The 22,287-nt window shown below is 54.9% G+C and overlaps 1 protein-coding gene across 1 annotated transcript; it reads left to right on the top strand.

Moving 5' to 3' along the window:
* Positions 1–1,847: 1,847 nt before the first annotated feature.
* On the top strand, positions 1,848–20,591 carry RAB8A (RAB8A, member RAS oncogene family). The gene is made up of 8 exons (XM_060008127.1): positions 1,848–2,184; positions 6,837–6,897; positions 8,786–8,846; positions 13,145–13,222; positions 14,701–14,790; positions 15,368–15,433; positions 16,953–17,003; positions 19,238–20,591. Exons 1-8 carry the CDS (start codon positions 1,848–1,850, stop codon positions 19,328–19,330), a joined length of 837 nt encoding a protein of 278 aa, XP_059864110.1. The 3' UTR covers positions 19,331–20,591.
* Positions 20,592–22,287: the final 1,696 nt, after the last annotated feature.

The following is a 22,287-nucleotide window of genomic DNA, read 5'->3' as shown; positions in this document are numbered from 1 at the left end:
TACTGAGCCTGCGCTCTAGAGCCTGTGAGCCACAACTACTGAAGCCCGCGTGCCTAGAACCCGTGCTCCACAACAAGAGAAGCCACCGCAGTGAGACGCCCATGCACCTCAAGGAAGAGTAGCCCCTGCTCGCTGCAACTAGACAAAGCCCGTGCAGCAACAAAGACCCAGTACAGCCGAAAATAAAATTAATTAATTTTAAAAAAAATAGAAAAGCAAGGTTTCAGAGCTATTTAGAACATCCTTAAAAACCAGGCTGTGAGGGATGAAAGAAAATACGGTGGCTTAGGTCTCAGAAAAGTAATTCAAGACAAGCTAGTGTGAGTACAAGATGACAAGTTCAGTTGTGGACATGATGAGTTTGAAGTATCTTTGACAGATCCAAAGGTAAATGCCCAGGAAGTAGTTGGGTCATGGAGGGATGGCTGGGCTATGGGTTCTCTAAGAACTGAGAATCACCAGTATGGAGACAGTAGGAGCCAAGAAGTGAATGAGATCACCCAGGAAGCAAGAACAGATATAGAAAGAGGAACACCAAGCAACCCCCCCCCCCCACACACACACACGCAAAACTGCAATGGAATCTGGAGAAGCAGCACCCAGAGAAGGGGAGGTATAGGTAATAAAAGAAACAGGCAAATAAAATGGGAAGTGTACCAAGAAAAGGAGAACTGCCAGAGAAGGTGGTCAAGAGTATCAAATGCCACAGAGGCTGAAGCCAACCAAGTGGTCTATGGCTCTGGTTGAAGCTTTTCCTAACCGGAGCCAAATAAGCAGAAGAATGTGCTGCAGTTGGAGGCAGGGGCCATCTTTTGTAAGATCCTTGGGCAAATCTCCAGGACTGACCCCAGAGGGACACATAGCGGTGACGCCACGCAGGTGGTGTGTGGCCCGTCTCTACGATGCAGGAAACCAACATGATCAAGACCTCAGCCTCTGAAGCTGGTCACTTTGAGTTCAAAAACCAACTTGCCTGGGAAAGTCACTTAACCTATTTGGCCTCGGTTTTCTCACCATAAAACGGGGGGCGGGGGGGGGAGGACAACAATACCTACCTCAGTGGGTCGGGGTGGGAATAAACTATTTCATGTATTTTTTATAAGTGCTAACAACACTGGCAGGCACAGAACCAACGCTCGTAAGTATTCCCTATAATTCTCACTGTGCTAACTACCTCGGCAGGTTTTAATTCTCACTGTGCTAACTACCTCGGCAGGTTGCAAGGCCCCCGGGGCGCGCCTGAAAGGGCTGAGGCGGACGAGACTCTGGGGTAAGACCCGAACAACCTCTACATAGGTTCGAGGGCCCTCCAGGGGAGTCCTGCGAGCCTCAGTACATAGCTTGGTGGCTGGAGCATGGCTATCTCTAGGTAGGTCCCCTGGCCAGCGCCGAGGTCCCGGAGCACGTCTCGAGGGGACCTCGCTTCGACTATGACGGCGCCCCTATTCTCCTTTTCTCTTTGGTTCCCCCTGGCCGGACGCGGAGACCGCTAGACTACCAACACAGCCACGCCGCCTTCCCGCGCTCGTCCCGGTACCAACTGAGGCTGCGCGGGCCTTGAAGGGCGGGAGCCACAGACCACACGCGCGTGCGCCCTCTGCTGGCGCCCAACGGTCTTCCCGGCGCGCTTGCATATGCGCCCCAGACCCCGCCCCCGGGTTGAGGGAGCGCGGAGCCGTTGGCCAAGCTCCCCGCCCTCCCCCTCCCATCGGGGGGCGGGGCCGCCCCAGAGTGGAGGGCAGAAGGAGGGGACACGGGCTGCCACGCCTCTGCCCTGTCCCCATTTGAAGCCCCTCGACTCCTCACCGCTGGCCAATCACAGTCCGCCCTGTCCTGAGCGCCGGCCAATGAGCGGCACGCTCGGGCCGCTTCCGGCTCCGTGCCCAGCTCGCCCCTTCCCCACGTCTTACCGAGACAGGCGGGGCGCGGGGGCGGGCGTCGGCCGCGGTGACGCGCGTCGGGCCGGGAGCCAATGGGGAGGTGGGATCGGCGCTGATGGACGGGCCCAGGGGCCAGTGGCGAGGCGCTGGCAGCACTTCCCGTCGGGGAGAGAGTGTAATATGGCGAAGACCTACGATTACCTGTTCAAGCTGCTGCTGATCGGGGACTCGGGGGTGGGGAAGACCTGTGTCCTGTTCCGCTTCTCCGAGGACGCCTTCAACTCCACTTTCATCTCCACCATAGGTAGCAGGGCTGGGGAGCGGCCGGGGGCGCGGGAGGCCCGGGCCGGGCGCGCCCCTGAGGGGCTGGGGCTGAGGGAGCGGCCGGGCCGGATGGGGAAAAGAGCAGAGGGTCGAGGGAACTGGAGGGGAAAAGAGCAGTCGCCTGCACCGCCGTTTGGCGGTTCCCGGGCCATGGGCGGGGTGGGCACCAGGTGCCCATTTTGCAGATGGGGAGACTGAGGCACCAACCCTCAGCCTGCTCAAGGAGTGTATGGCTTGGACGAGGTCTTGGCGCCCGTCATTTTGTTCTGTCCTCGCAGCATACCTTGAAGCAGTTGTTTGGGGTCCTCGTCTTACAGAAGTGGAAACTGAGGCACGGAGAGTTGTCCATGGGGAAAGGACAGTGACAAGTGACATCTGATCTTACTGAGCATTTACTGTGTGCCAGGCGCTTTATGTGCATTACCACACTTTCCAGTCCTCTGTGTCAGGTGCTGTTATGAGTTCGTTTCACAGTGGAGGAATTTGAGGCTCAGGGAGGATACTGGACTTGCCAAAGGTCACTCGGTCTACAGGTGGCAAGGATGGTATTTGTACCTGGGTGTGTCTGACCCAAAACTCAAGGCTCAACCATCCCAGAGAGATGCGAGCACAGCTGATCCACTTTGAAGCCAGGACTCCAACGCAGACCTCTCCTGCTCTTTCCTCTGGAATGTTCAGGGGTTGAGCCCCTCTCCCTGACCCTGTTTCCCCCATGAATGAATTTCTTCTGGAAGGAATGGTGAGAGGGAGTCCAGACACTTCTCCTGCACGGACTTCCATCTCACTCGAGGGTGACAGAAATGGCAAGTGACAGCCGCCTGCCCTGGGACCTGTCATCCGGAGGAGATGCCAGATAAAAGCTTCAGTGAGAAACCAAAATCAGCGGCTGCCACAAACAGCCCTGACTTCCCTATCGCTAGGCCCAGGACACCGGTTGTCACTTCGCAGAACAGCCTTTCCTGCAGGGCCAGCCCACATTGTGGTTGAGCAGAATTGGCTTGTTGCTTCCCAGTTCTGACATACACAAAAGTGGAGCAGACTTCTTCCCACACCACAAAAACAGCCATTGCCCACATGAAGAGTTTGACTTGGAAGTAACACCCATCAAGCAGAGTGGCCTGTAAGCTACGCAGTCTTGCTCTGGAGTGGGGAAGCAGGAGAATGGTCCCCAAGCCCAGGAGCTGGAAAAAACCTGGGGAAAGGGCTTTGCTTTACCCCTGTGTACCTTATCTTCCTAAACCCCACAATTAGCTGCTGATTCCATCCTTGCCATCCTCCAGGAGCTGCACTTTGCAAGACACTTAGCTGCCAGATGTAAAGAGAATTGGGCTGGAAATCATCATGCCTGGGTTCCAGCTGCTGTTTGCCCTTGAACAAGCACTTCGCCTCTCCGAGCCCTGTTTCTTCAGCTTAGGAGTGGTGTTCTTTGCTTTGGCTATCGCCTGGATTGTGGAGGATCAGAACTATACAATGAATAGGGGGTTGTCACCACTGCCAGAGACCATGGAGAGGAAGCAGAATGTCTCTTGTAGTGACCGCATCCTTCCCCTAGGCACATGTCTTTCTGATTCCTCCCCTTCCCTAACTCCAAGGTCAAACTTTGGGATAGCCCATGCGTCCCCACCAATCAGGAAGTGATATTAACTCCTGGTAGACTGTGGCTCGCTCTCAAACCCAGACCTCAGTTTCCCAGAGTCAGAACGTTCCTAGTGAGATCAATTCAGGGGTTGAGTGGTTTGTCTGTTTTTTAATTCTTGACCAGGAAACCCAGTCTAGTCCTTTAAGGCTCTGAGGAGGCCAGCCTCCACTTGCAGATGAGGACATAACTTGGGCGAGGTCGTCTAAGGAGGTGGGTGTGGCACTCAAACCCAGGTTCCCTCCCTCCCATCCCGGGATTCTCATTACATTTGTAGCCTTCCTGCAGGCCTCTGTCTTCTAGGAAAGTTTAATTCCCCCTGACCTTGAAGTTATGGCCTCATGACTCTTAGGCCTCGTAAAGTTTACACTTCCTAATTAAATTTGGTGTGTTAATAAAACCCAGGAGGAAGATAGAACAGAGTGATGCTTTGGGTTCTGTGGACTGAACAGTGCTTCTTGATTTCATATGTCCTGTGCATCTGTGAGAGGAGCGGGGTATGTTTTAGGAAGAGTTAACACTGGGTGGCTTAGTCCTGAAATACATTCTGATGCATAGAGGTGATTCTGTATGGGCACTGAGTGTATCTCTGTATTTTCTGTATAGATCAGGGATTAAGTGGCTGTTCACTGTCTGCCCAGGTTACATTTTGCCGAAGCCTATTCTCATAGGCTCCGTCAATCAATCATTTGTGGTGTGAACTTGGCCCCGTGGCTCCTGGAATTGGCTCTCCCCAGCCTGGCTCAGCTCCCAGCTCCTCCTCAGGGCCCCATTCATTCATTCCTTCAGAGAAGTGGTTGATGTACGTGAAAGTGCTTACTTGGTAAACTGTGCGGCACCACGTAGATCCCGTTGCACTTTATTTTTTCATCCAGCCATCTTTCCCCAGTGCCTGCTGTGCACCAGGCATCCGCCTCAGTGCAGGGGCTGCAGAGACGACTGGGATGAATCAGAGGGAAGCAGAACTGTAACAAAGCCTGTAGTCAAAGTGTCTGTGCAGGACGAGATGATCGGCTTCTAGTAAATACGTACTCAGGCCCTGCCATGCATTCATGGAGATGCAACCATGAATAAGACGTGTGAGTCCCTGCCCTCCTGGAGCTTATGTTCTAGGAGACAAAACTCAAATACAGGCTTATATTCCCTGTGGTCCGCAGGACAGCTCCTGAGGTGGGCAGGGATGGAATTAGCATCCTCATGCCGTGTTCTGAGGGGGTCAGGCCAGGCCTCAGTCTCAAGGCTTCACAGGCGGAGATTTAGAACCAACTCCTGGGGGCAAAGGCTGGATTTGGCTCTTACCCCTCCACGCAGGCCATTCCAGTTGGCAAGTTTTGCTCCCATGTGCATGGAGCAAATACGCAAATCTACGACGTCAGGGATAGTGCGTGAAGAAGATGCAGCAGGTGAGGGGAGAGAGGATGGTTAGGAAGGCTCCCCTGAGGAGGTGACTTGAACAGAGACCTGAGTGAAGGGAGAGGGGAGCCAGATGGCCATGGAATGAAAGAACATTCCAGGAGGGGAAGGAGCAAGCGTAAAAGCCTGAGGCTGGAACACGCTTGGGCATTGTGGCCGGAGAGGAGGGCAAGAGCCGTGGATGCTGCGGTGACCAGGTTAGGAGCACTCAGGCAACTGTTTTCACTTTATTCTGGGGCCCAGGAGGCGGTGGAAAGGTTTTTAACCGTTTAACGGTTTTATTGTTGGGAATTCCCAGGTGGCCTTGTGGTTAGGATTCCGGGCTTTCACTGCTGTGGCCCAGGTTCAATCCCTGGTCGGGGAACTAAGATCCCACGAGCCACGTGGCGCAGCCAAAAAAAAAATTACGAAAAAAACCTCAAAACAGTTTTATTGACGTATAATTCAACTCACTCATTTAAAGTGTACAAGTCAGCGGCTTCAGGTATATTCACAGAGTTGTGCAACCATCACCACAGTCAGTTCTAGAGCATTTTCATTATGACAGAAAGACACTCCACACCCCTTGGTCAATCTCATTAATCTACTCACATCCACGCCCCAGCAACCACTAACCTCTTTTCTGTCTCTCTGGATTTGCCATTCTGGATATTTCGTATGAACAGAATTACATACTGTGTGACCTTTCACGTCTGGTTTCTCTCACTCAGCATTATGTTTTCAAGATTAATCCACGTTGTAGCATGTGTCAATGTTTCATCCCTTTTTATGGCTGAGTAATATTCCACTGTAGGGAAAGACCACATTTTGTTCATTCACTCATCTGTTGGTGAACACACTGGAAGGTTTGGAGCAGAGCTTAGCTTGGTGACATGGTTGAGTGTGTGTTTTGGAAGCTGGGGAGGGGATTGAGGGGACAACGGTGGGAGCCTGGAGAGCAGCCGGGGAGGCTGAGAGCACCCTGGTCCTGGGGAAAGGGGACTAAAGCCAGAGGGCGGGAAAGAGGAGGGCAGGGTCAGGAAGGCTTCTTGGGAGGTGACCTTCCAGCAGGTCTTAAAGGAGGAGAAGTTTGCCAGGCTGACAGGCGGGCAGGGTAGGGACCACCCACAGAGAAGGAACAGCACGTGTAAATGCTAGAGGCCCACCTGCATCAGGTACATCTTGGGGCCCAGCGTCCCGTGTGCTTGGAAGGCCGGGTGCAGGTGGCTGGAAGCGTGGGGCTCTGGCCCGAAAAGGGCTGTGGAGCCTGCTTCACGAGGCTGCCTCCCGGGAAAGGGAGGAGAACACGGCTTTGGCACCTGAGCTACCTGGGTTTGCCTGCCAGCTCTGCCCCTCACCAGCTTCACTCTGTGCAGCTCCTTTCTGCCCTCTGAGCCTCAGCCTCCCCTTCTGTGAGAGGAGAAAGTTCGCCGGGTGCCTCCAGATTTGTTTGCGGGATTCAGAGATTCCCACGTGCCCGGCAGATGCTCCAGAAACCATGACAGCTGTTACCTGCACAGGTTGTCAGCATTCGTCCTAGACACAGCTTGGGAAATGGACTGACACTGATGTGCATTTTTTTCTTTTCTTTTCTTTTCTTTCAGGAATTGACTTTAAAATTAGGACCATAGAGCTCGATGGCAAGAGAATTAAACTACAGATATGGTAAGATTCGTTTCCTTCATCAGCCCCTCACCCAGTGAGTGCTTTGAGCCCGAAGCCCCTGGTGCCCCGCCCCCCCCCCGCCCATGACCACGGCCTCCATCTCTCTGTGCCCAGCCCGGACACATCGGGCTTTCTTCAGAGGCCCCAGGAACGGTGCTCTGCTTTCTGCTGGGGCTTAGAGTCTGTGTCAACCCCTTCTGAGGACATAGCTACCAGTCCCAGTTCCGAGGTGGGCACAGTCTGGGCCTGGGCTTCAGAGCCACCTGCTCCCATTGAACTTGGAGAGAGCCCTCCTGGTGGCGGTCAAGGCTGCCAGGATAGCAAGATACCACAGCCCGGCATTTCCTTCTAAGCCTATCAGCTCGCTGAAGAAGGCCTGACATTGCTTCCTCTTTTGTCTCCTGGGGACGCCCAGGCCTCACTTCCTAATACAGAGACCTGAAATCCCAGAACTGAAAATAAGCTGAGGCCAGGCCCAACAGTGAGACCTGTTTCTGTTCTGCTCACCTGGGGTTGACTTCCCATGCTACGTAAAATCAGGGAATTTGTGAGTCCCCGTCACGGATGGTGACTCTGGTCTGCAGCCCACTGCGCTAGGAAGGCTGGGCTCAGATGGTCAGAGGGTAGGAGAGTCCTACCCTGCAGCCACATCACTTGCAGGGAAGCACGAACCCTGAGCAAAAGAGAGAGAAGTCACATTTGGGAGAGTGGCTCAGTCCTTCCGGTCCAGGCACGTGCCTGCGGGTGGGAGGGCTGCCGTGAGATGGACTGTGAAGCCTCCCTCCCAGCAGCTTGTCTCCCCAGCTCAAATCTCAGAGCCTGGACACAGCCCCGCCTGCCCAGCAGGTCCCCTTGACTTCAGTTGTATCCGCCTCTGAACCTGGCTTCAGAATCGAAATCTGGGTGTGGCCTAACCAATCCTACTGAGCTCCGCCGGCAGCAGCCAGTCTCTGGCTGCCTCGTAAGTTACAGGGCCGTAGAAGTTCCTCTATTTACAACACGTTGGCTCCCCAGCAGTCTCAGTGCCCAAGTCCAAAGTGACACTATACCAGCAAGCAGAAGTTTTTATTTCTTTTCCTCCTGTCCTCGTGCTTCTGCTCTTAGCAGTCGCAGTGGGGTTAATGACTCTCTTAAAATTCTTCTAGAACAGTCATAAAGTAATTGGTCATAACCGCTAACGTCACCTGCTATTGGCAGCAGAAAGTCTACTTAGCCCCAAATGAGGTGTGTCTGTACAGTCCAGACGTGCAGAGCCCTGCAAAGGGGGAGGTGCAGGGTCAGAGGAGGAGCCCTGGGCCCAGAGACAGAAGACGTGGTCTTGCCCTGGCTCTGCCACTGACCAGTTGTCACCTTTAAACCAAACGCTGAATACCCTCCATGCCAGGAGCTGGGCTAGGCATGGGTGCGTGTTACCCAGGTATCTCCACCGTACCCACGAGGAAGGACTTTCCCCCGACCTCCACCAGGATGGCGAGTGTGGAAGTGCTTCCTAAGCCCCGCTGAGCTCGACCAGCTCAGCCCACCAGCAAGGGCTGTGTTCCCGTGCCATGTGACCAGCCTCTTCCACATACAAGGCTCCAGGTTTTCACAAATAATAACATCCAACCTTGGCTCTTCTGTGGCCCAGAAACTCTGGGGAAAATCCCCAGGACGACAAGATGTAGCAGAGGAGTCACTGCCACATCCCCAGCCAGGAGACATCAGACACCTGCCCAAGCCACAGTTTCCTTCTCTGTAATAATGGGGGGCTGCCCCACAGCAGGACGATGAATCAGGAGATGACCTATGAGAAAGCTGGGCGTCCATACTGGGTAAATGCCCCTCATTCTCACTGTGATGATTGTTCTCTTTCTGTGTCGCTAATATCCCTTTTTCTCCTCATCGTTAGGGACACAGCTGGTCAGGAACGGTTTCGGACGATCACAACGGCCTACTACAGAGGCGCCATGGTATGGATTGGTTTGGCGTGGGGGGGTTGTCCTTTTTCTTTTTTTAAGTCAAAATGAACATCAGTGCCTTGGATACCAAAATCTGGATGTTTCTGAGGAGCCCGTGCTCTGGCTTCTCAGGGGTCCTTGGTCCCAGGTTAGTTTTAGGAAAAGGCTGTGTGCCCCACCTCTGCCTCCTCGTCCTCCATACCTCCCCTTCTGGCTCCAGAAACAATGCAGGGTTCAAGGAAACCTAATTCTCCGGGAATGAAGAAAGACACAGGAAGCCGGTTCTTCCAGGTGAGGTCAGAGAAATCAGAGCCAGCGTGCCCCAACACTTCGGAGCGCTCACGTGGCCCGTGTCAGCCTCTGTGGAACTTGCTACTGAAAACTTAAAAGATCATCCAGGAGCTGACTTGCTCAGGGCTGTTGGCTGTTAACATCCATTGCCTGCGCCTGAGGTGGGGTCATGTGATAGGAAGACTTGTTCATCATCCCTCAAATTTTTTTTTTATATAAATTTGTTTATTTTATTTACTTATTTTTGGCTATGTTGGGTCTTTGTTGCTGCACATGGGCTTTCTCTAGTTGTGTTGAGCAGGGGCTACTCTTCGTTGTGGTGCGCAGGCTTCTCACTGTGGTGGCTTCTCTTGCTGAGCACAGGCTCTAGGTGCGCGGGCTTCAGTAGTTGTGGCTCTTGGGCTCTAGAGCACAGGCTCAGTAGCTGTGGCACACAGGCTTAGTTGCTCTGCAGCATGTGGGATCTCCCCAGACCAGGGCTTGAACCCGTGTACCCTGCACTGGCAGGCGGATTCTTAACCACTGCGCCACCAGGGAAGCCCATCCCTCAATTTTTTTTTTTTTTTTTTGCGGTACGCAGGCCTCTCACTGTTGTGGCCTCTCCCGTTGCGGAGCACAGGCTCCGGACGCACAGGCTCAGCGGCCATGGCTCACGGGCCTAGCCGCTCCGCGGCATGTGGGATCTTCCCAGACCGGAGCACGAACCCATGTCCCCTGCATCGGCAGGCGGACTCTCAACCACTGCGCCACCAGGGAAGCCCATCCCTCAAATATTTTTACCGAGCACCTTCTCCAGGCCAGGCCAGAACTAGTTGCAGAGGGCAACCTGGATTGGGCCAGGGTCCTGTCCTCGAGAGCCCTGAGCTGGTCATGCACCTGCGAGGGGTAGACAGAGCAGGGTGCTTGGGGGCCACGGGGAGTGGGAGGCAGATCCTCAGGACCTTGTTCAGCCCCCTGGGTCACCCTCTGAGCTTGGTCTCCTTACTTGGAAAGTGGAACAGAGAACAGGAGTATGCTCCAGGCAGCTGTGAGGATAGATGGCCAGCTCCCCATTTCCAGCTCCCACTGCACTCCATCCTTTCCATGATGCACTCCATCCTTTCCATGATGCACCCCATCAATCAGCTATAGACCCGTTTCCTCCACTAGGCCATAAGCTCCAGGAGGGCTGGGCCACCTTTTGGTCCCTGCCACATGCACGGTGCCTGGGACCATGCTGAATATGCGGTAGGAGCTCAGGAAATACTGACAGATAGCAGAAATGAATAGAGGCATTAAGTATTTAGAGCATCCCACACAGTGTCTGAACATAATAGCAACTCAATCATGTGGGTTGCAACCTTAGTGCTCCTCATTAAAATTAATTTACTAATTTTCCCCTCACCTTGCTTTGCTCTGGTGGGGCGGGGGGCCTTGGGGCACTGGGGTCCTGGGGGAGCTTCTGCATACCATTCTAATGTATGGCCTCAGGTAGGCCCAATCCCTCTCTGGGTTGAAATAGCACCCCCTGCCCCATTCATCAAGCCCTTCCCTCCAGCAGGCAGTGGCCCCAGGTCTTGGCCATAAAGCCCTGAGTGTGGGTGCCATATCATCCCCATTTTACAGATGAGGAGGCTGAGGCTTGGCACCATTCCAGGCCCTGCTTAAATTCACACTGAGGGTAAATGTCTGGGCTGGTAGTGGCTGGCCCTTTCCAGCTCCCACATCTCAGCCAGCCCCTGACGAGGCTGGACTGAGCCATCGGTAAGACCTTGTCCAGCCCCAAGATGATTGTATTCTCCTAGACCTGCGCTAACCTGTACAGAAGCCTCTGGCTGTGTGTGGCTATTTGAATCTAAACCAGTAAAAGTAGGACATCCAGCCCCTCGGTCGCACTGGCTGCATTTCAGGTGCCCCGGAGCCATGTGCAGCCAGTGGAGACCATGTAGGACAGCACAGAGAACATTGGCAATGTTGCAACCCCGTCATCATCTTTGTCCTTGTGGCAGTGGACCCTTGGGTCCCAGATTTGGGGAGCATCGGGTGTCTGGTGTCTTTTTGTGAGCTTGCAAACAGATATGGGGAGCTGTGCCCAGACTGGGGCCAGGAAAATGGTCACTTGGAGCCCCGAGGGGAGCTTCACGGAGAACCTGGAATAGGGTGACACTATGTTTTCCAGGGACTTCTGCTCTTTCCTGATAGAGAGCTCTATTCACTGCCCCCAACACCGCAGAGGTAAAAATCTGGGACCTTGGAATCTTGCATACATGGTGCCAGCCTAGTGGCGGTGGTGGCAGAATCCTGGGCTGTCAAAAGGGCCGGTCCCTGGATAAAGGGGCAAAAAGCCCTCAGAGCCCTGTGGCATTTCTTGCCCCTGACAGTGGGAGGCCAGCTGCTGCGCAGAGGCCCCAGTGATGCTCAACTCACAGAGTCCATCCACCAGTGTCTTTATTCACTCTGGCTTTGGCTGGAGCATGTCACACATCACGGCCACTAAAACTCCTCCAGGTCCTCCCGTCAGCAGTCTCTATTCAGTCTCCCCAAGAGACCACTGAGTGAGGGTTCCCAGATGGCATTTTTGAGGGGTTGTGGCTGTAGCAGGCTCTAAGGCGGCTGTGCGTATCCCCAAGGTCACAGCGGGGATTTGGAATTGCAGCGGCTCGCTTGCCCTGTCTGTGTGGTTTTGTCACACACGCTCACCCCTGCGGTTATCTGCCCAGCACACAGGGCCCGGGTTCTTACTCTGCAAATTCAGGCAGCCTCAGAGACGTCTTGGCCAGCACCAGAGCTTGTGGATGGAGGGCTGGGCCCTTGGAGCAGGTAGAGTGAAGGAATGGAATGAGCCGGGCCTGGGCAGGACAGCTGGGGCCTTGGAACCCCGGGGCTGAGCCGCACCGGGGCTGGCGATAGTATTGCTGCAGGCTGGCTCACCACGCGTGCCCTGCGAGGATGTCCAGGGCAACACGGGGACTGTCGCAGGGTGGCCCTGAGCGTTGCTTGATCCTGATGAGGACCCGGGGAGATTCCTAATGGGAGCCAGTGTCATCAGCTCCTTTAGAGCTGGGCTAGAATCTTAAAGGTCACCTCTTTCTGCACCTCAGTTTCCCCTTTTATCAAGTGGGGATATTTGCCTTTCTCCTCGGCAGTGGCGAGATTGTGGGCTCAAGCAGAGATGGGTTCACTTTGCAGCTATTTCAGAACCCATGGACCGTCTCCCAGCTGCTCACGCATTGGTTATGGAATCACAGAGGCCTCAGCACTGCCTGCCCCAGTGCTTGAAGCCAGCCCCGACTCCGGTGGGGTTGTTGGAAGGCACGTGGGCATTAGGGTCTGTCCCCCTGGGCTTAGACCTCAGTTGTGTCCTTTACTCTCTGTCGTGTGACTGGGGACAGGGACCTAACCCCCCACCCCCCAGCCTCAGGTTCCCCATTCTCACAGTGCAGACAGTGGGACCACCCGACCCAAGCCTGTGAGGCTCAGGGAGACCCAGTTGCAGTACCTGGCTCATGGTAGGCACCAGATGAGGGGTGGAGCTGGGGCGACCAGTGGAGGCGGCCCTGGCTGAGCCCAGGAGATGACTCAGGGCAGGGTGGGGGGCGAGTGAGAGTTTGGAAGAGGCTGGGCATAGCCAAGGGTTGGCAAGAGGGGGAGCCCAGTGGGCATCAGGGCCATGGAATACAGCCTGCAGAGCAGGGGGCTGCAGGATGCGAGGCTGAGAGGTTGGCCACTGGGACCTCGCTGGCTGCCGAGACACACGGGCCGTACTTATCCTGCCAGTAGTGGGGAAACAGCAGGGCTCCTTTGTAAGCACAGGTATGGTAGGGTCTGGTCTGTGGGGTGAAGGGTCACGTCAGTGGCCGAGGAGCAGGGGACTGGAGCCTGGGACACCAGAGAGAGGCTAGTGGTGGAGCCCAGCAGAAGGAAGGACCCCGGGGATGGTGTCCTGTTGGGGTCCCTGCTGCCCACCTTGCTGGGGCTTCCCCCTCAGAGGGCTCGCGGCTTGTCCAGAGCGCGTGTCTCTGTCTCCCTCTGCTTATTAGGGCATCATGCTGGTCTACGACATCACCAACGAGAAGTCCTTCGACAACATCCGGAACTGGATTCGGAACATTGAGGAGGTAAGGCTCGGGGACCCCTCCCATGCACAGGAACCTCCCACGCATCCTCTCCTCAGCCCTCACCCTGGAGCTTCCTGGTTTACACATGAGATCACTGAGCCCAGAGGCACCTAGAAGTAACTCGCTGGGAACAGTCAGGGAGACGGGAACCCACGCAGTCAACCCTGGAGAACACGCTGGCCCGGCCTCATCACAGAGCAACCCTGAGAGCCCATTTCCCCAGCCGGGCTGTCGGGTTTGGGCAATATCGAGGTGAAGGAAGAAGGATATCCAGTCACTGTGAGCATTTGGTGCTTTCTAGAGAAGGAAGGTTCTAGAGTCAGCATGACCTTTGTATCCGGTGGGTGTGGTGAGGGCATGTGTCAGGTTGGACTTTGAACTGCAGCGGAGCAGGGTTTGAGCTGGTATGAGCTCTCTGTGCCCATGCTCAGGCCAGCAGCGGCAGCTGCCTGTGGAAGGAGACCTTGAACCCCGAGGGAAGAGAAGGCGGCCAGCGCCGCCTCCCTGTCCCAAAGCCAGTGTCGTCACCTCCCCGCTCTCCACAGAGCTTACCCTCACCCTCAGAGCCTCCCTGGACAAGGTGCTTGTGGCTTGTGATGACTCACCAGGTGGGGTTCATGAAGACACGGCAGAAGGTCACATCCCAGCCGGCACCTGTGAGCAGTTGCACTGGGCCACCTCCTGATGACCCCGTTATTTCCTGGCAGGAGGCTGCACCTGGCCTGAGGAGGGGGTCCTCACACTGGTCTCTGTGGAACTTTTCTGTTCCGGCCAGTAGGCGAGAGAGCCTTCCAGTTAGTAGAAAGTTAGGGAGCAGAGAGGAGCGCGTTTCCCTGAGACCAGATCTGAGCTGCAGCAAGAAGGGCCTTTCTGATGGTCCAGTCCTTCAGGAAGCGAGGCCCACTGGGTTGGAATGTGGGGGCGGGTTGGAGGAAGGGACCATTTTCAGGTGTGAAGGTAGAGTTAAGGGAATGCCAGGGCACAAAGGGCTGGTGGCGGCCGAGGTCTGCGCCCACCCCCGGCACAGCCTGTTTCTGGAGCCCAGAACAGGGGCGCTGGAGCAGGGCAGAAGGTCCCAGGACAGCAGCTGGGGTCGCCAGCAGAGGAGCCGGGGAAGGAGGGAGGCGAGCAGAGGTCAGTACCCCAGCCCCACTTGCCTCCCATAGGCCAGACCTGGCCGGGAGTCCGAGGACAGCCGTGGTAGCGTAGTTGGTGTGGCCCATAGAGAAGCTGTCCTTGGCAGCCAGAAGGCGTGCGCTTGGTCGGGGTGGCAGCCAGAACCCTGAACTCTGTCCTGGCACTGGCTCAGTGACGTAGGACAGGCCTCTCAGCCTCTCTGAGCTTCAGTTTGTCATCTGTGCAGGGTGTGCCTAGCAGTCCTGACACCATCACTTTGATCTTGGGGGGTGGGCTACCAGTTGGTTGGTAGTCCGGTCTGACCTTACCTCTCACCTCCACCATCTGCCCCTCCCCTCCAGCACGCCTCTGCAGACGTCGAAAAGATGATACTTGGGAACAAGTGCGACGTGAACGACAAGAGACAAGTTTCCAAGGAACGGGGAGAAAAGGTAGGCATGGTGGCCGGCTTGGGCCTGGCACTGCCAGACACCTCGGGGCAGAGGGACCTCAGCGTCTGGGGTTCCCTGCATGGAGGCCAGCCCTGCCCTGCCCCAGAGGACCCCCCGATTGCTCACTGATGGTGAGGCTGGGCTTTTGGGGAGACTCCCTTAACAATCTTTTTGAGCATAAGATGACCCATCTTCTGGGATGCAGGGCTTGGCTGGGCACGCAGATGAGTCGGTTGTCCAAGTGGGGCACGTGCCATGGGAAGGGAAGGTGGAAAGCACACGCCCAGCCGGGCTTCAGGCTAAAGACCGAAAGCAGCGAGGGCCTCTGGGTGTGCTCTGCTTGCTTCCGCACAGCGTCTCGTGGGGCCCGTCGAGGCCACAGCGGGCGGAGAACAGAGCCATGGTTTGAGCCAGGCCCCCTCGACCCTCCTGCCACGGACATTCACCACCTGCTCTCCACTGGTGGCTTGAGGGAGCAGGCCCCACTCTGTCTGTCTGTCTCGGCCCCCTCAGGGCACTGTGCAGAGGTCTGGGTACCTGGTGGCTGATGTTGCGTGTTTATCTCCCTCCCTCGCAGCTGGCCCTGGACTATGGAATCAAGTTTATGGAGACCAGCGCGAAGGCCAACATCAACGTGGAGAACGTGAGTCCCGGGCCCACAGCGCCGGCCCATTAGGGCTAAGGATCGGGCCGCACCTTCCAGGGAGGCTCTGTCGCAGGGACTGGTCACAGCTTCGGCTGCCTTTTGGACAGACGACTGAGAGGCACTTCTTGGGCAGCACCATGTGCCAGGCCTCTTGCAAGGCCCAGGGGGCCTGGGGGAACCGCCCCCATGTTCTGACATCAGCAGGTGCCAGCCCCAGCTGGGCACCTAGGACATGATCTCACTGGCTCTCACGCAGCCCTGGGGAGCAGGTGCACTTTTGCAGGTGGGGAAACCGAGGCTCAGAGAGTCTCTGCGCTGGCTGGCGCCCAGGCCTGCCTCCGGGTTTGTGCTTTCGTTCACACCACCCGCACAGACAGGGTCACAAGCCCATACAGAGTAGGGCACCCTGACCGAGCCTTGGCCCAGGCCTCCTCCTACTGTCCACCAGCAGTGCCAGCCCTGCAGCTCACCTGCCTTCTCCTCCTTACTGCCACTCCCGTGATCTTTCCAAAATGGATCTTCCACGCCACTCCCAACCTCAGCCCCTGCATGAGGCACAGAAGGCCCTCCCTAGCTGGCCCCAGCCAGTGTGTGCTGCCCACAGCTCAGGCCTCGCCCACCACTCTCCGTCCCTGGCCGCCTGTACCTCACCTTCCTCCAGGCCTTTGCCACAGTCCCTACGCCCCCACCTTCCCATCAGGGACCAGCCCATGTGGCCCCTTCCCGAGGAGGCCTCTGCCGTTCCCCAGGCCCTGAGGCCCACTTTAGGCATCTGCAGCACCCCGAGATACCCTCCGCGACAGAGCTTTCCACGTCACATGGGTGTTTGCTAAGACTCTGCTTCTCGCCGAACCAGGAGCCCCTCGACTGCAAGTGCTGAGGCCAGCTCATCTCTGTATAAGGCCCGGAGTAGGGTTGGTGCCAGAGTGGGGTTTATAAGTGTTGTCCAGGTGGGGGAGGGAAGAAACGGTCAGGAGCCTGTGACAGAGGCAGCAGCCTGGGGTCAGGCCTTCGCCAACCCTTGAAAGATGAACCTTTCACCCTACCTACCAGGCCTTCTTACTGGGCGAGGACCCAGAATGAAGCTCGTTTGGCCAAGGAGCCACTTGTCTTTCTGCCCTGCCCCTGACTGTTAGAAGCGAGGCAAAGTGGGCAGATAGAGCACAGGGGTCAGGGACGGAGAGCTCGATCAGTCAGTCAGCCACTGAGTGCCTTGAGACAGGTCACTTGGGCACCCCCTCTCCAAGCCTCAGCTTCCTCTCTGACCAGCCAAGGGTGATCCCACCTTCCAGAGTCATTGGTTTAGGGGAAGTGGTCCAGGTGGGTGGGGGTATCCCTGTAGGGGCAGGAGGTGGGGCTGAACAGGTGAGACCCATGCCCAGGTCTCTGTCCTAACACTGTTCCCCACCCTGGCCCTGCTGTTGAGCCACACCCTCTGTGTGGCAGCGTCTAGGAACCAGCAGGCCCCCCACCTGCTTCCCACTCCTGGGCTACTAACTACGTGCTTATTCCACAGGCATTTTTCACTCTCGCCAGAGACATCAAAGCAAAAATGGATAAAAAATTGGTGAGTGTGTGTCCTCCCCGGATCCCCACATGCATCCCTGTTGGAGCTGGCTGGCATCGCTCTCAGTGGTGTGATGCATCCCCGGGCAGATCCTGCTTCTTAGGGCCCAGGTGCACCTAGTAGGGCATCTCTAGGAAGGGGGGTAGAGTTATCGGGTGTGGTGGGGACATCCACCCTGAACATGCCTCTCAACTTGATCTTTCCTCCGTGGCCCAGAGCTGCTCAGTACCAGGCGCTGCTCACTAAGCACACAAGCTAGCTGGGGACACCGGACCCTTTCCGTCCCTCTTGGGAGCCAAGCATGCACGAAGGTAGAGGGCCTCCTGCAGAAAAGCCCCCCAGGCAGGCCCAGAACCACGGTCCACCCCGTAACAAGGCCCCCAAGCCAGGCTCGTGTCTGACAGCTGCCGGCTTTCCATCCTGATGAGTCCAGCAGGTCGATAGCCTTTTTCTTCCTTCCAGCCCCAAATTCTGCAGGTTGTGACAACCTTCAGTGGGTGCCGGGGCCCTGAGGCCTCCAGGAGGTCCTGCCTGAATCCCTCCGCATCCACCCTTTCATTCATTTCTAGCCTTTCTGTTTACCACGTGAGCAGTTTCACAGTCCCCAGCATTCAGCATAACTAGTGCTTTCTTGGTAGGGTCTGAACGCTGAGCTATATTTTGGGCACGTTAGCGGCTAAACACTGTCGTGAGTCTTACTCCAAAGCCTCTGTTCCAGTGACCACTCTTCCCGCCAAGTGATGCTCCCTGTTGTCTGATACGAGAGCATAAAGCACTCTTATTTGTGACCTGTTCTATGTCTGTGCATGTAGGACTGCTCACACTATACAAAACGCCATTCAAGTAGTTCACATCTGACTTAAAATGAGTGTCATTTTCATAATTCTAAGATGCTGTGAATTGAATTGCAAGGCACACGATCAATTTAGTAGCAGCTGTTCAGCCAAAACAGAAAAGAGTCTGTAAAACCACTGTACTTTTAGAATTTTCTTACAATTGTAATTTTCTTAGAATTCTTTCCTCTTCAATGGAACAGTAAAATTTTGATTTTTAACGATCCTGCTGACTCACTCATGCCCACCGGGAGTTACACGGAGCCTCACGGCAACACTTTGCCTGTGCTGTTGATACCGGCCTGTTGATGGCCTCCAGAATGTGCCGTGTCCTTCCAAGGCATAGACTGTGAAGTGCTGATGTTCACCGTAATCCTTGCAGTGTCTCTTTTTTTCTTAACTAAGTTGCAAATCACCAACAGTTAAATTCTATTCATTTCCTACCACCTTTGTTTATGTTCAGAGTTGCAAGCCCATACCACTTCTATCAGTCTTCTTTTTTTTTTTTTAATGTAATTGACATAGGACATTGTGTAAATTTGGCACCGTGTAGACATTCAGCAGTTACTGTTGAATAAATTCAGGTTTTATCTGAGAGCTGAAAGATGAGAAGGAATTAGTCAAAGAAACAGGGCTGAACCTTTCCAAACATGGTGATGTGAGAGAAAGTAGGATTTCAGTTCCCAGGGTAGGCAGGGATCAGAACAGAGGCTTCAGATGCCGGGCGACAGCACTGATGGATTTTCAACAGGGCTTGAGTTTAGGGCTTACCTCACCTGCAGCAGGGTGGAGGGTGAACTGTGGGGAAAGGTGGGGAGCCAGAGCCTTGGCACAGGGGCAGGGAGACCAGCCGGGTGAGTGAGTGGCACTGGGACCTTGAACCCAGCCACTCCAAATCCCAAGAGAGAGTGCCTTTCTGCTGCCCTCAGCTGCCTCACTGATAGGTGCTCAGCACAGATGGGTAGATGGATGGGAAGGAGGGAGGGGTGGGTGAATGGAAAGAAGGAAATAGGGAAAGAAGAGAGTGAGATGGGTAAATAAGTGGTTGGAAAGATGCTGAGAGGGTGAATGGAAAGGGGTGGTTAGGTACGTGAATGAGTGATTAAAGGTATGAATTGTTGGAAGGAGTGATGGGTAGTAGATAAAAAGCAGATCTATGGGTTTGTGAAAGATGATTGTTAGTTGGAGGGGACAGTTGGATGAATGGGTGGATGGTTGGTTGGAAGGGGATGGATGGGTGATGGATGGGAGGGGATGGATGTATGGTTGGTTGGAAGGTGACAGATGGATACATAGGCTGGCGGTTGGTGGGTTAGTTCATTAGTTGACTGGCTGGTTGGTTAAGAGACATAGAGCTCACGTTGCTCAGCCGTAACCTCAGAAAACCTCTTGTGATTTCAGGAAGGCAACAGCCCCCAGGGGAGCAACCAGGGAGTCAAAATCACACCGGACCAGCAGAAGAGGAGCAGCTTTTTCCGATGTGTTCTTCTGTGAGGAACGCCGCCTTACCCTGAGCCTCGCTCAGCCGAGCTGACTGTGCCTGTCCTGAGTGAGCCCCTCACTCAGCCGGGGCCCTCCCCCACACCACTCCCCGCCACGCCGCGGCCCCCGGGCCCGTGGCCACCAGAACACAATCGAGAAATTGTTTATTTTGGTAACTGATCTTTTTCAACTCTGGAGATGGAAGAAGTTAAGAATCTGCTACCTTTCCTGCGACATCCACTGAATGGGTCCACGCACCGTGTAAAGCTAGAGAGAGAGGTGGAGCCGCGGCACGGCCGTCAGTAGCAGCCCACACGGCAGGCCTCCATCTCTGGGCCTCGACATAGCTAGAGCCCCGCCGGAAAGCCCGTGCATGTCCCCCGCGGCAGAAGCGAGGCCCCCAAAGGCCAGTGATAGCTCCAGGGGAGCCCGTCTCTGCACCCTGAGCGAGGCAACTCACATCAGGCCCGGGAAGCGTCTGCCCAACAAATCCAACACCCGCTTTCACCTCTTCTCTCAGTTTTTGGACAAGTGACAGAAACCGTTATCTACTCCCCGCCCCCCCCCCCCCGGCTCCACCCCCTCACCCCCATGTTAACTGTCAAACCAAAGGGAAGCACAAATTAAGGAAATCCTGAGGAAAGAAGCATAGAGTGGCCTTTCCTGTTTACAGCCAGGTTTGGTCCCGTGGTCCAGCCAGGCCTTGGGCATGGCCAGTAGGTCCCTCCACAGTCCCCACCTGAGCACTGAGGGGTCTCCGTGCATGCCACGGTGACCCCAAAATGCAGTCACACACGGCCCACCCTCGATCGGGGCACCTACTCCTCTTCGTCCTCCCACTGTCTCCAAATCGGACGTTCTTTTCTAGAGATTTTTATTTTTCCAGATCTGTAGTGTCAGGAGGTGATTCTCTCCTTGATTTCCAAGAGCAGACCCAGGTGATCGGGAACACACGCACCCCGCCCCCAACCTCTCGGACGTGGCTGAGTGTGGGGTGGCCTGTGGGGCCTGACTGCAGAGCAGTCTGGGTGGGTTTTTAACTGCCATTGCTCAGTTCTGTTTTGACATCTCTACCTTCCCGTAGAGACTGCGGTTGGGACCAGGTAACCAGGTCAGGGGGGGTGTCACCAGGGAGCCTTTCTTTTTCTTTTTTTTTGAATTAAAACCAACATACCAGCAATTGTCTGCTCTCCCCTTGGTATCTCTTAACATGCTCTGTTTACATCGATAAATGCACTTAAGGAAAACAAATTAAAGCTCATTTTAAAGTTAACGGATTTTTATGTCCACATTCTCTGTAGGTACACAGATGTGGCCAGATGTTGGGTTCACAGGATGCCCGCTGTCAGCAGGGGCCTCAGGTCTGGACAAGATCAAAGTAGAGGTGGCAGGTTACCCCAGGCTGGAGGAGAAGGTCACCCCAAGCTCTGAGGAGGTGACACATTATCAAAAGACTGACGGGAGAATAAGCTTCCCAACCTGCCCCCTTCCCCAAACACACGCAGCACAGAAAAACAAGGAGGTGTCCCTCCTTGCAGCACCACTTCATACACCACACCCCCTGCTTAACCCGCTCGGTCCACATCAGTCCCCGTCATGCCACCAAGTTTCTCTCGTCTTGGTCCCTACTGCACCCATTTTGCCAAGTTGAGTGATCCACTCTGAGCCCCCCCTCACCTCTCAGGAAGTCTCCGCCCCATGATCCTGCTTCAGATCCACGGCACAACCAGGGGCTGAGCCTCACTTGGGCATGATCATGGTTCCCACCTCATAGGATGGCTATGAAGATCCCGTGAGGGCGCATCCCAAGCTAACTGCTATCACATTGTGTCATCATATTCATATCCATCATCATTAGCATCATTATTTGTCTTGTGCCCCAAGAGAAAAGCTCATCTCTCTTTTTACACCGTGTCTCTAATGGGAAACAAGTCATCCAAGTAGCTTACAGCTTTGAGCTGTAAGTATTTGCCCCATAATGCCCCAACATTCCACCAGTGGCCCCCCCCAACCAGGTCAGGTGGCATCCTTGAACTCCTCACTCCAACCTTGTACCAGCCTCTTGCTCAGAGAGTCATTACTATTCCTTGTGTCTAAAGACTTTGATGGGGTAGCAGGTGGGGAAGCAGCTCCTCAGCTACCATCCTCTTGTACCGAGACAGATGACACATTGGCTCTTTTTCTAATAACAGCTTTATTGAGATGTAATTCACACACCGTACAATTCACCCACGGAAGTGTGCAATTCAGTAGTCTTTACTATATTCACAGCATTGTGCAACCATCACCAGAGTCAGTTTTAGGACGTTTTTATCACTCAGTACCCATTAGCGGTCACTCCCCATTCTCCCTCCCTCAGTCCCTGGCAACCACTAATCTACTTTCTGTCTATGGATTTGCCTGTTCTGGATGTTTCGTATAAATAGAATCGCACGCGATACGGCCTTTTGCATCTGGCCTCTTTCACTCAGCATAAAGTTTTTGAGATCAGTCATGAGCTTTCATCCCTTTTTATGGCTGTGTAGTATTCCACTGTGTGGATGGACCATATCTTTTATGTGTTCATCCACTGATGGATGTTTGGGTTGTCTCCACCTTTTGGACACTTTGCCTATTGTCTGTTTCTCAGGTGTGCCTAGTTTGTTCCTATCCCAGGGCCTTTGCCCCTGCTGTCTCCTCTTCTGCCAGCCTCTCCCGCATGTGGACTTCTGTGGCATCAGTCTCCCCGTGGAGTATGAGCTCCAGCATGACATGGACAGGGCCTGTTTTGTCTTCTGCTTCATCCCCAGCATCTAACATGGTGCCCACACTTGGGGCTCAGTCAGTTTTTGTGGAATGAATGAATAGAATGGAGGCATTGGAGAATGAGAGAACTGTGAAATTGCGTAAAGCCCAGAGTTGACAGAGCCTAAGGGCTTCCCCACCCCTGACATCGACAGCCCCAGCATATCCCTGGGCTGAGACACCAC

The sequence above is a fragment of the Delphinus delphis genome, chromosome 3, assembly GCF_949987515.2.
Source record: "Delphinus delphis chromosome 3, mDelDel1.2, whole genome shotgun sequence".
Taxonomy (NCBI): Eukaryota; Metazoa; Chordata; class Mammalia; order Artiodactyla; family Delphinidae; genus Delphinus; species Delphinus delphis.
This window is presented reverse-complemented; position numbering and strand designations above follow the sequence as displayed.

Bases quoted from the DNA above. Each gene is read 5' to 3' on its own strand.
- RAB8A (XM_060008127.1), top strand. From the start codon at position 1,848: ATGAGCGGCACGCTCGGGCCGCTTCCGGCTCCGTGCCCAGCTCGCCCC. The intron at 8,847-13,144 runs GTATGGATTGGT...TCTGCTTATTAG, and splicing joins CCTACTACAGAGGCGCCATG to GGCATCATGCTGGTCTACGA. The intron at 17,004-19,237 runs GTGAGTGTGTGT...TTGTGATTTCAG, and splicing joins CAAAAATGGATAAAAAATTG to GAAGGCAACAGCCCCCAGGG.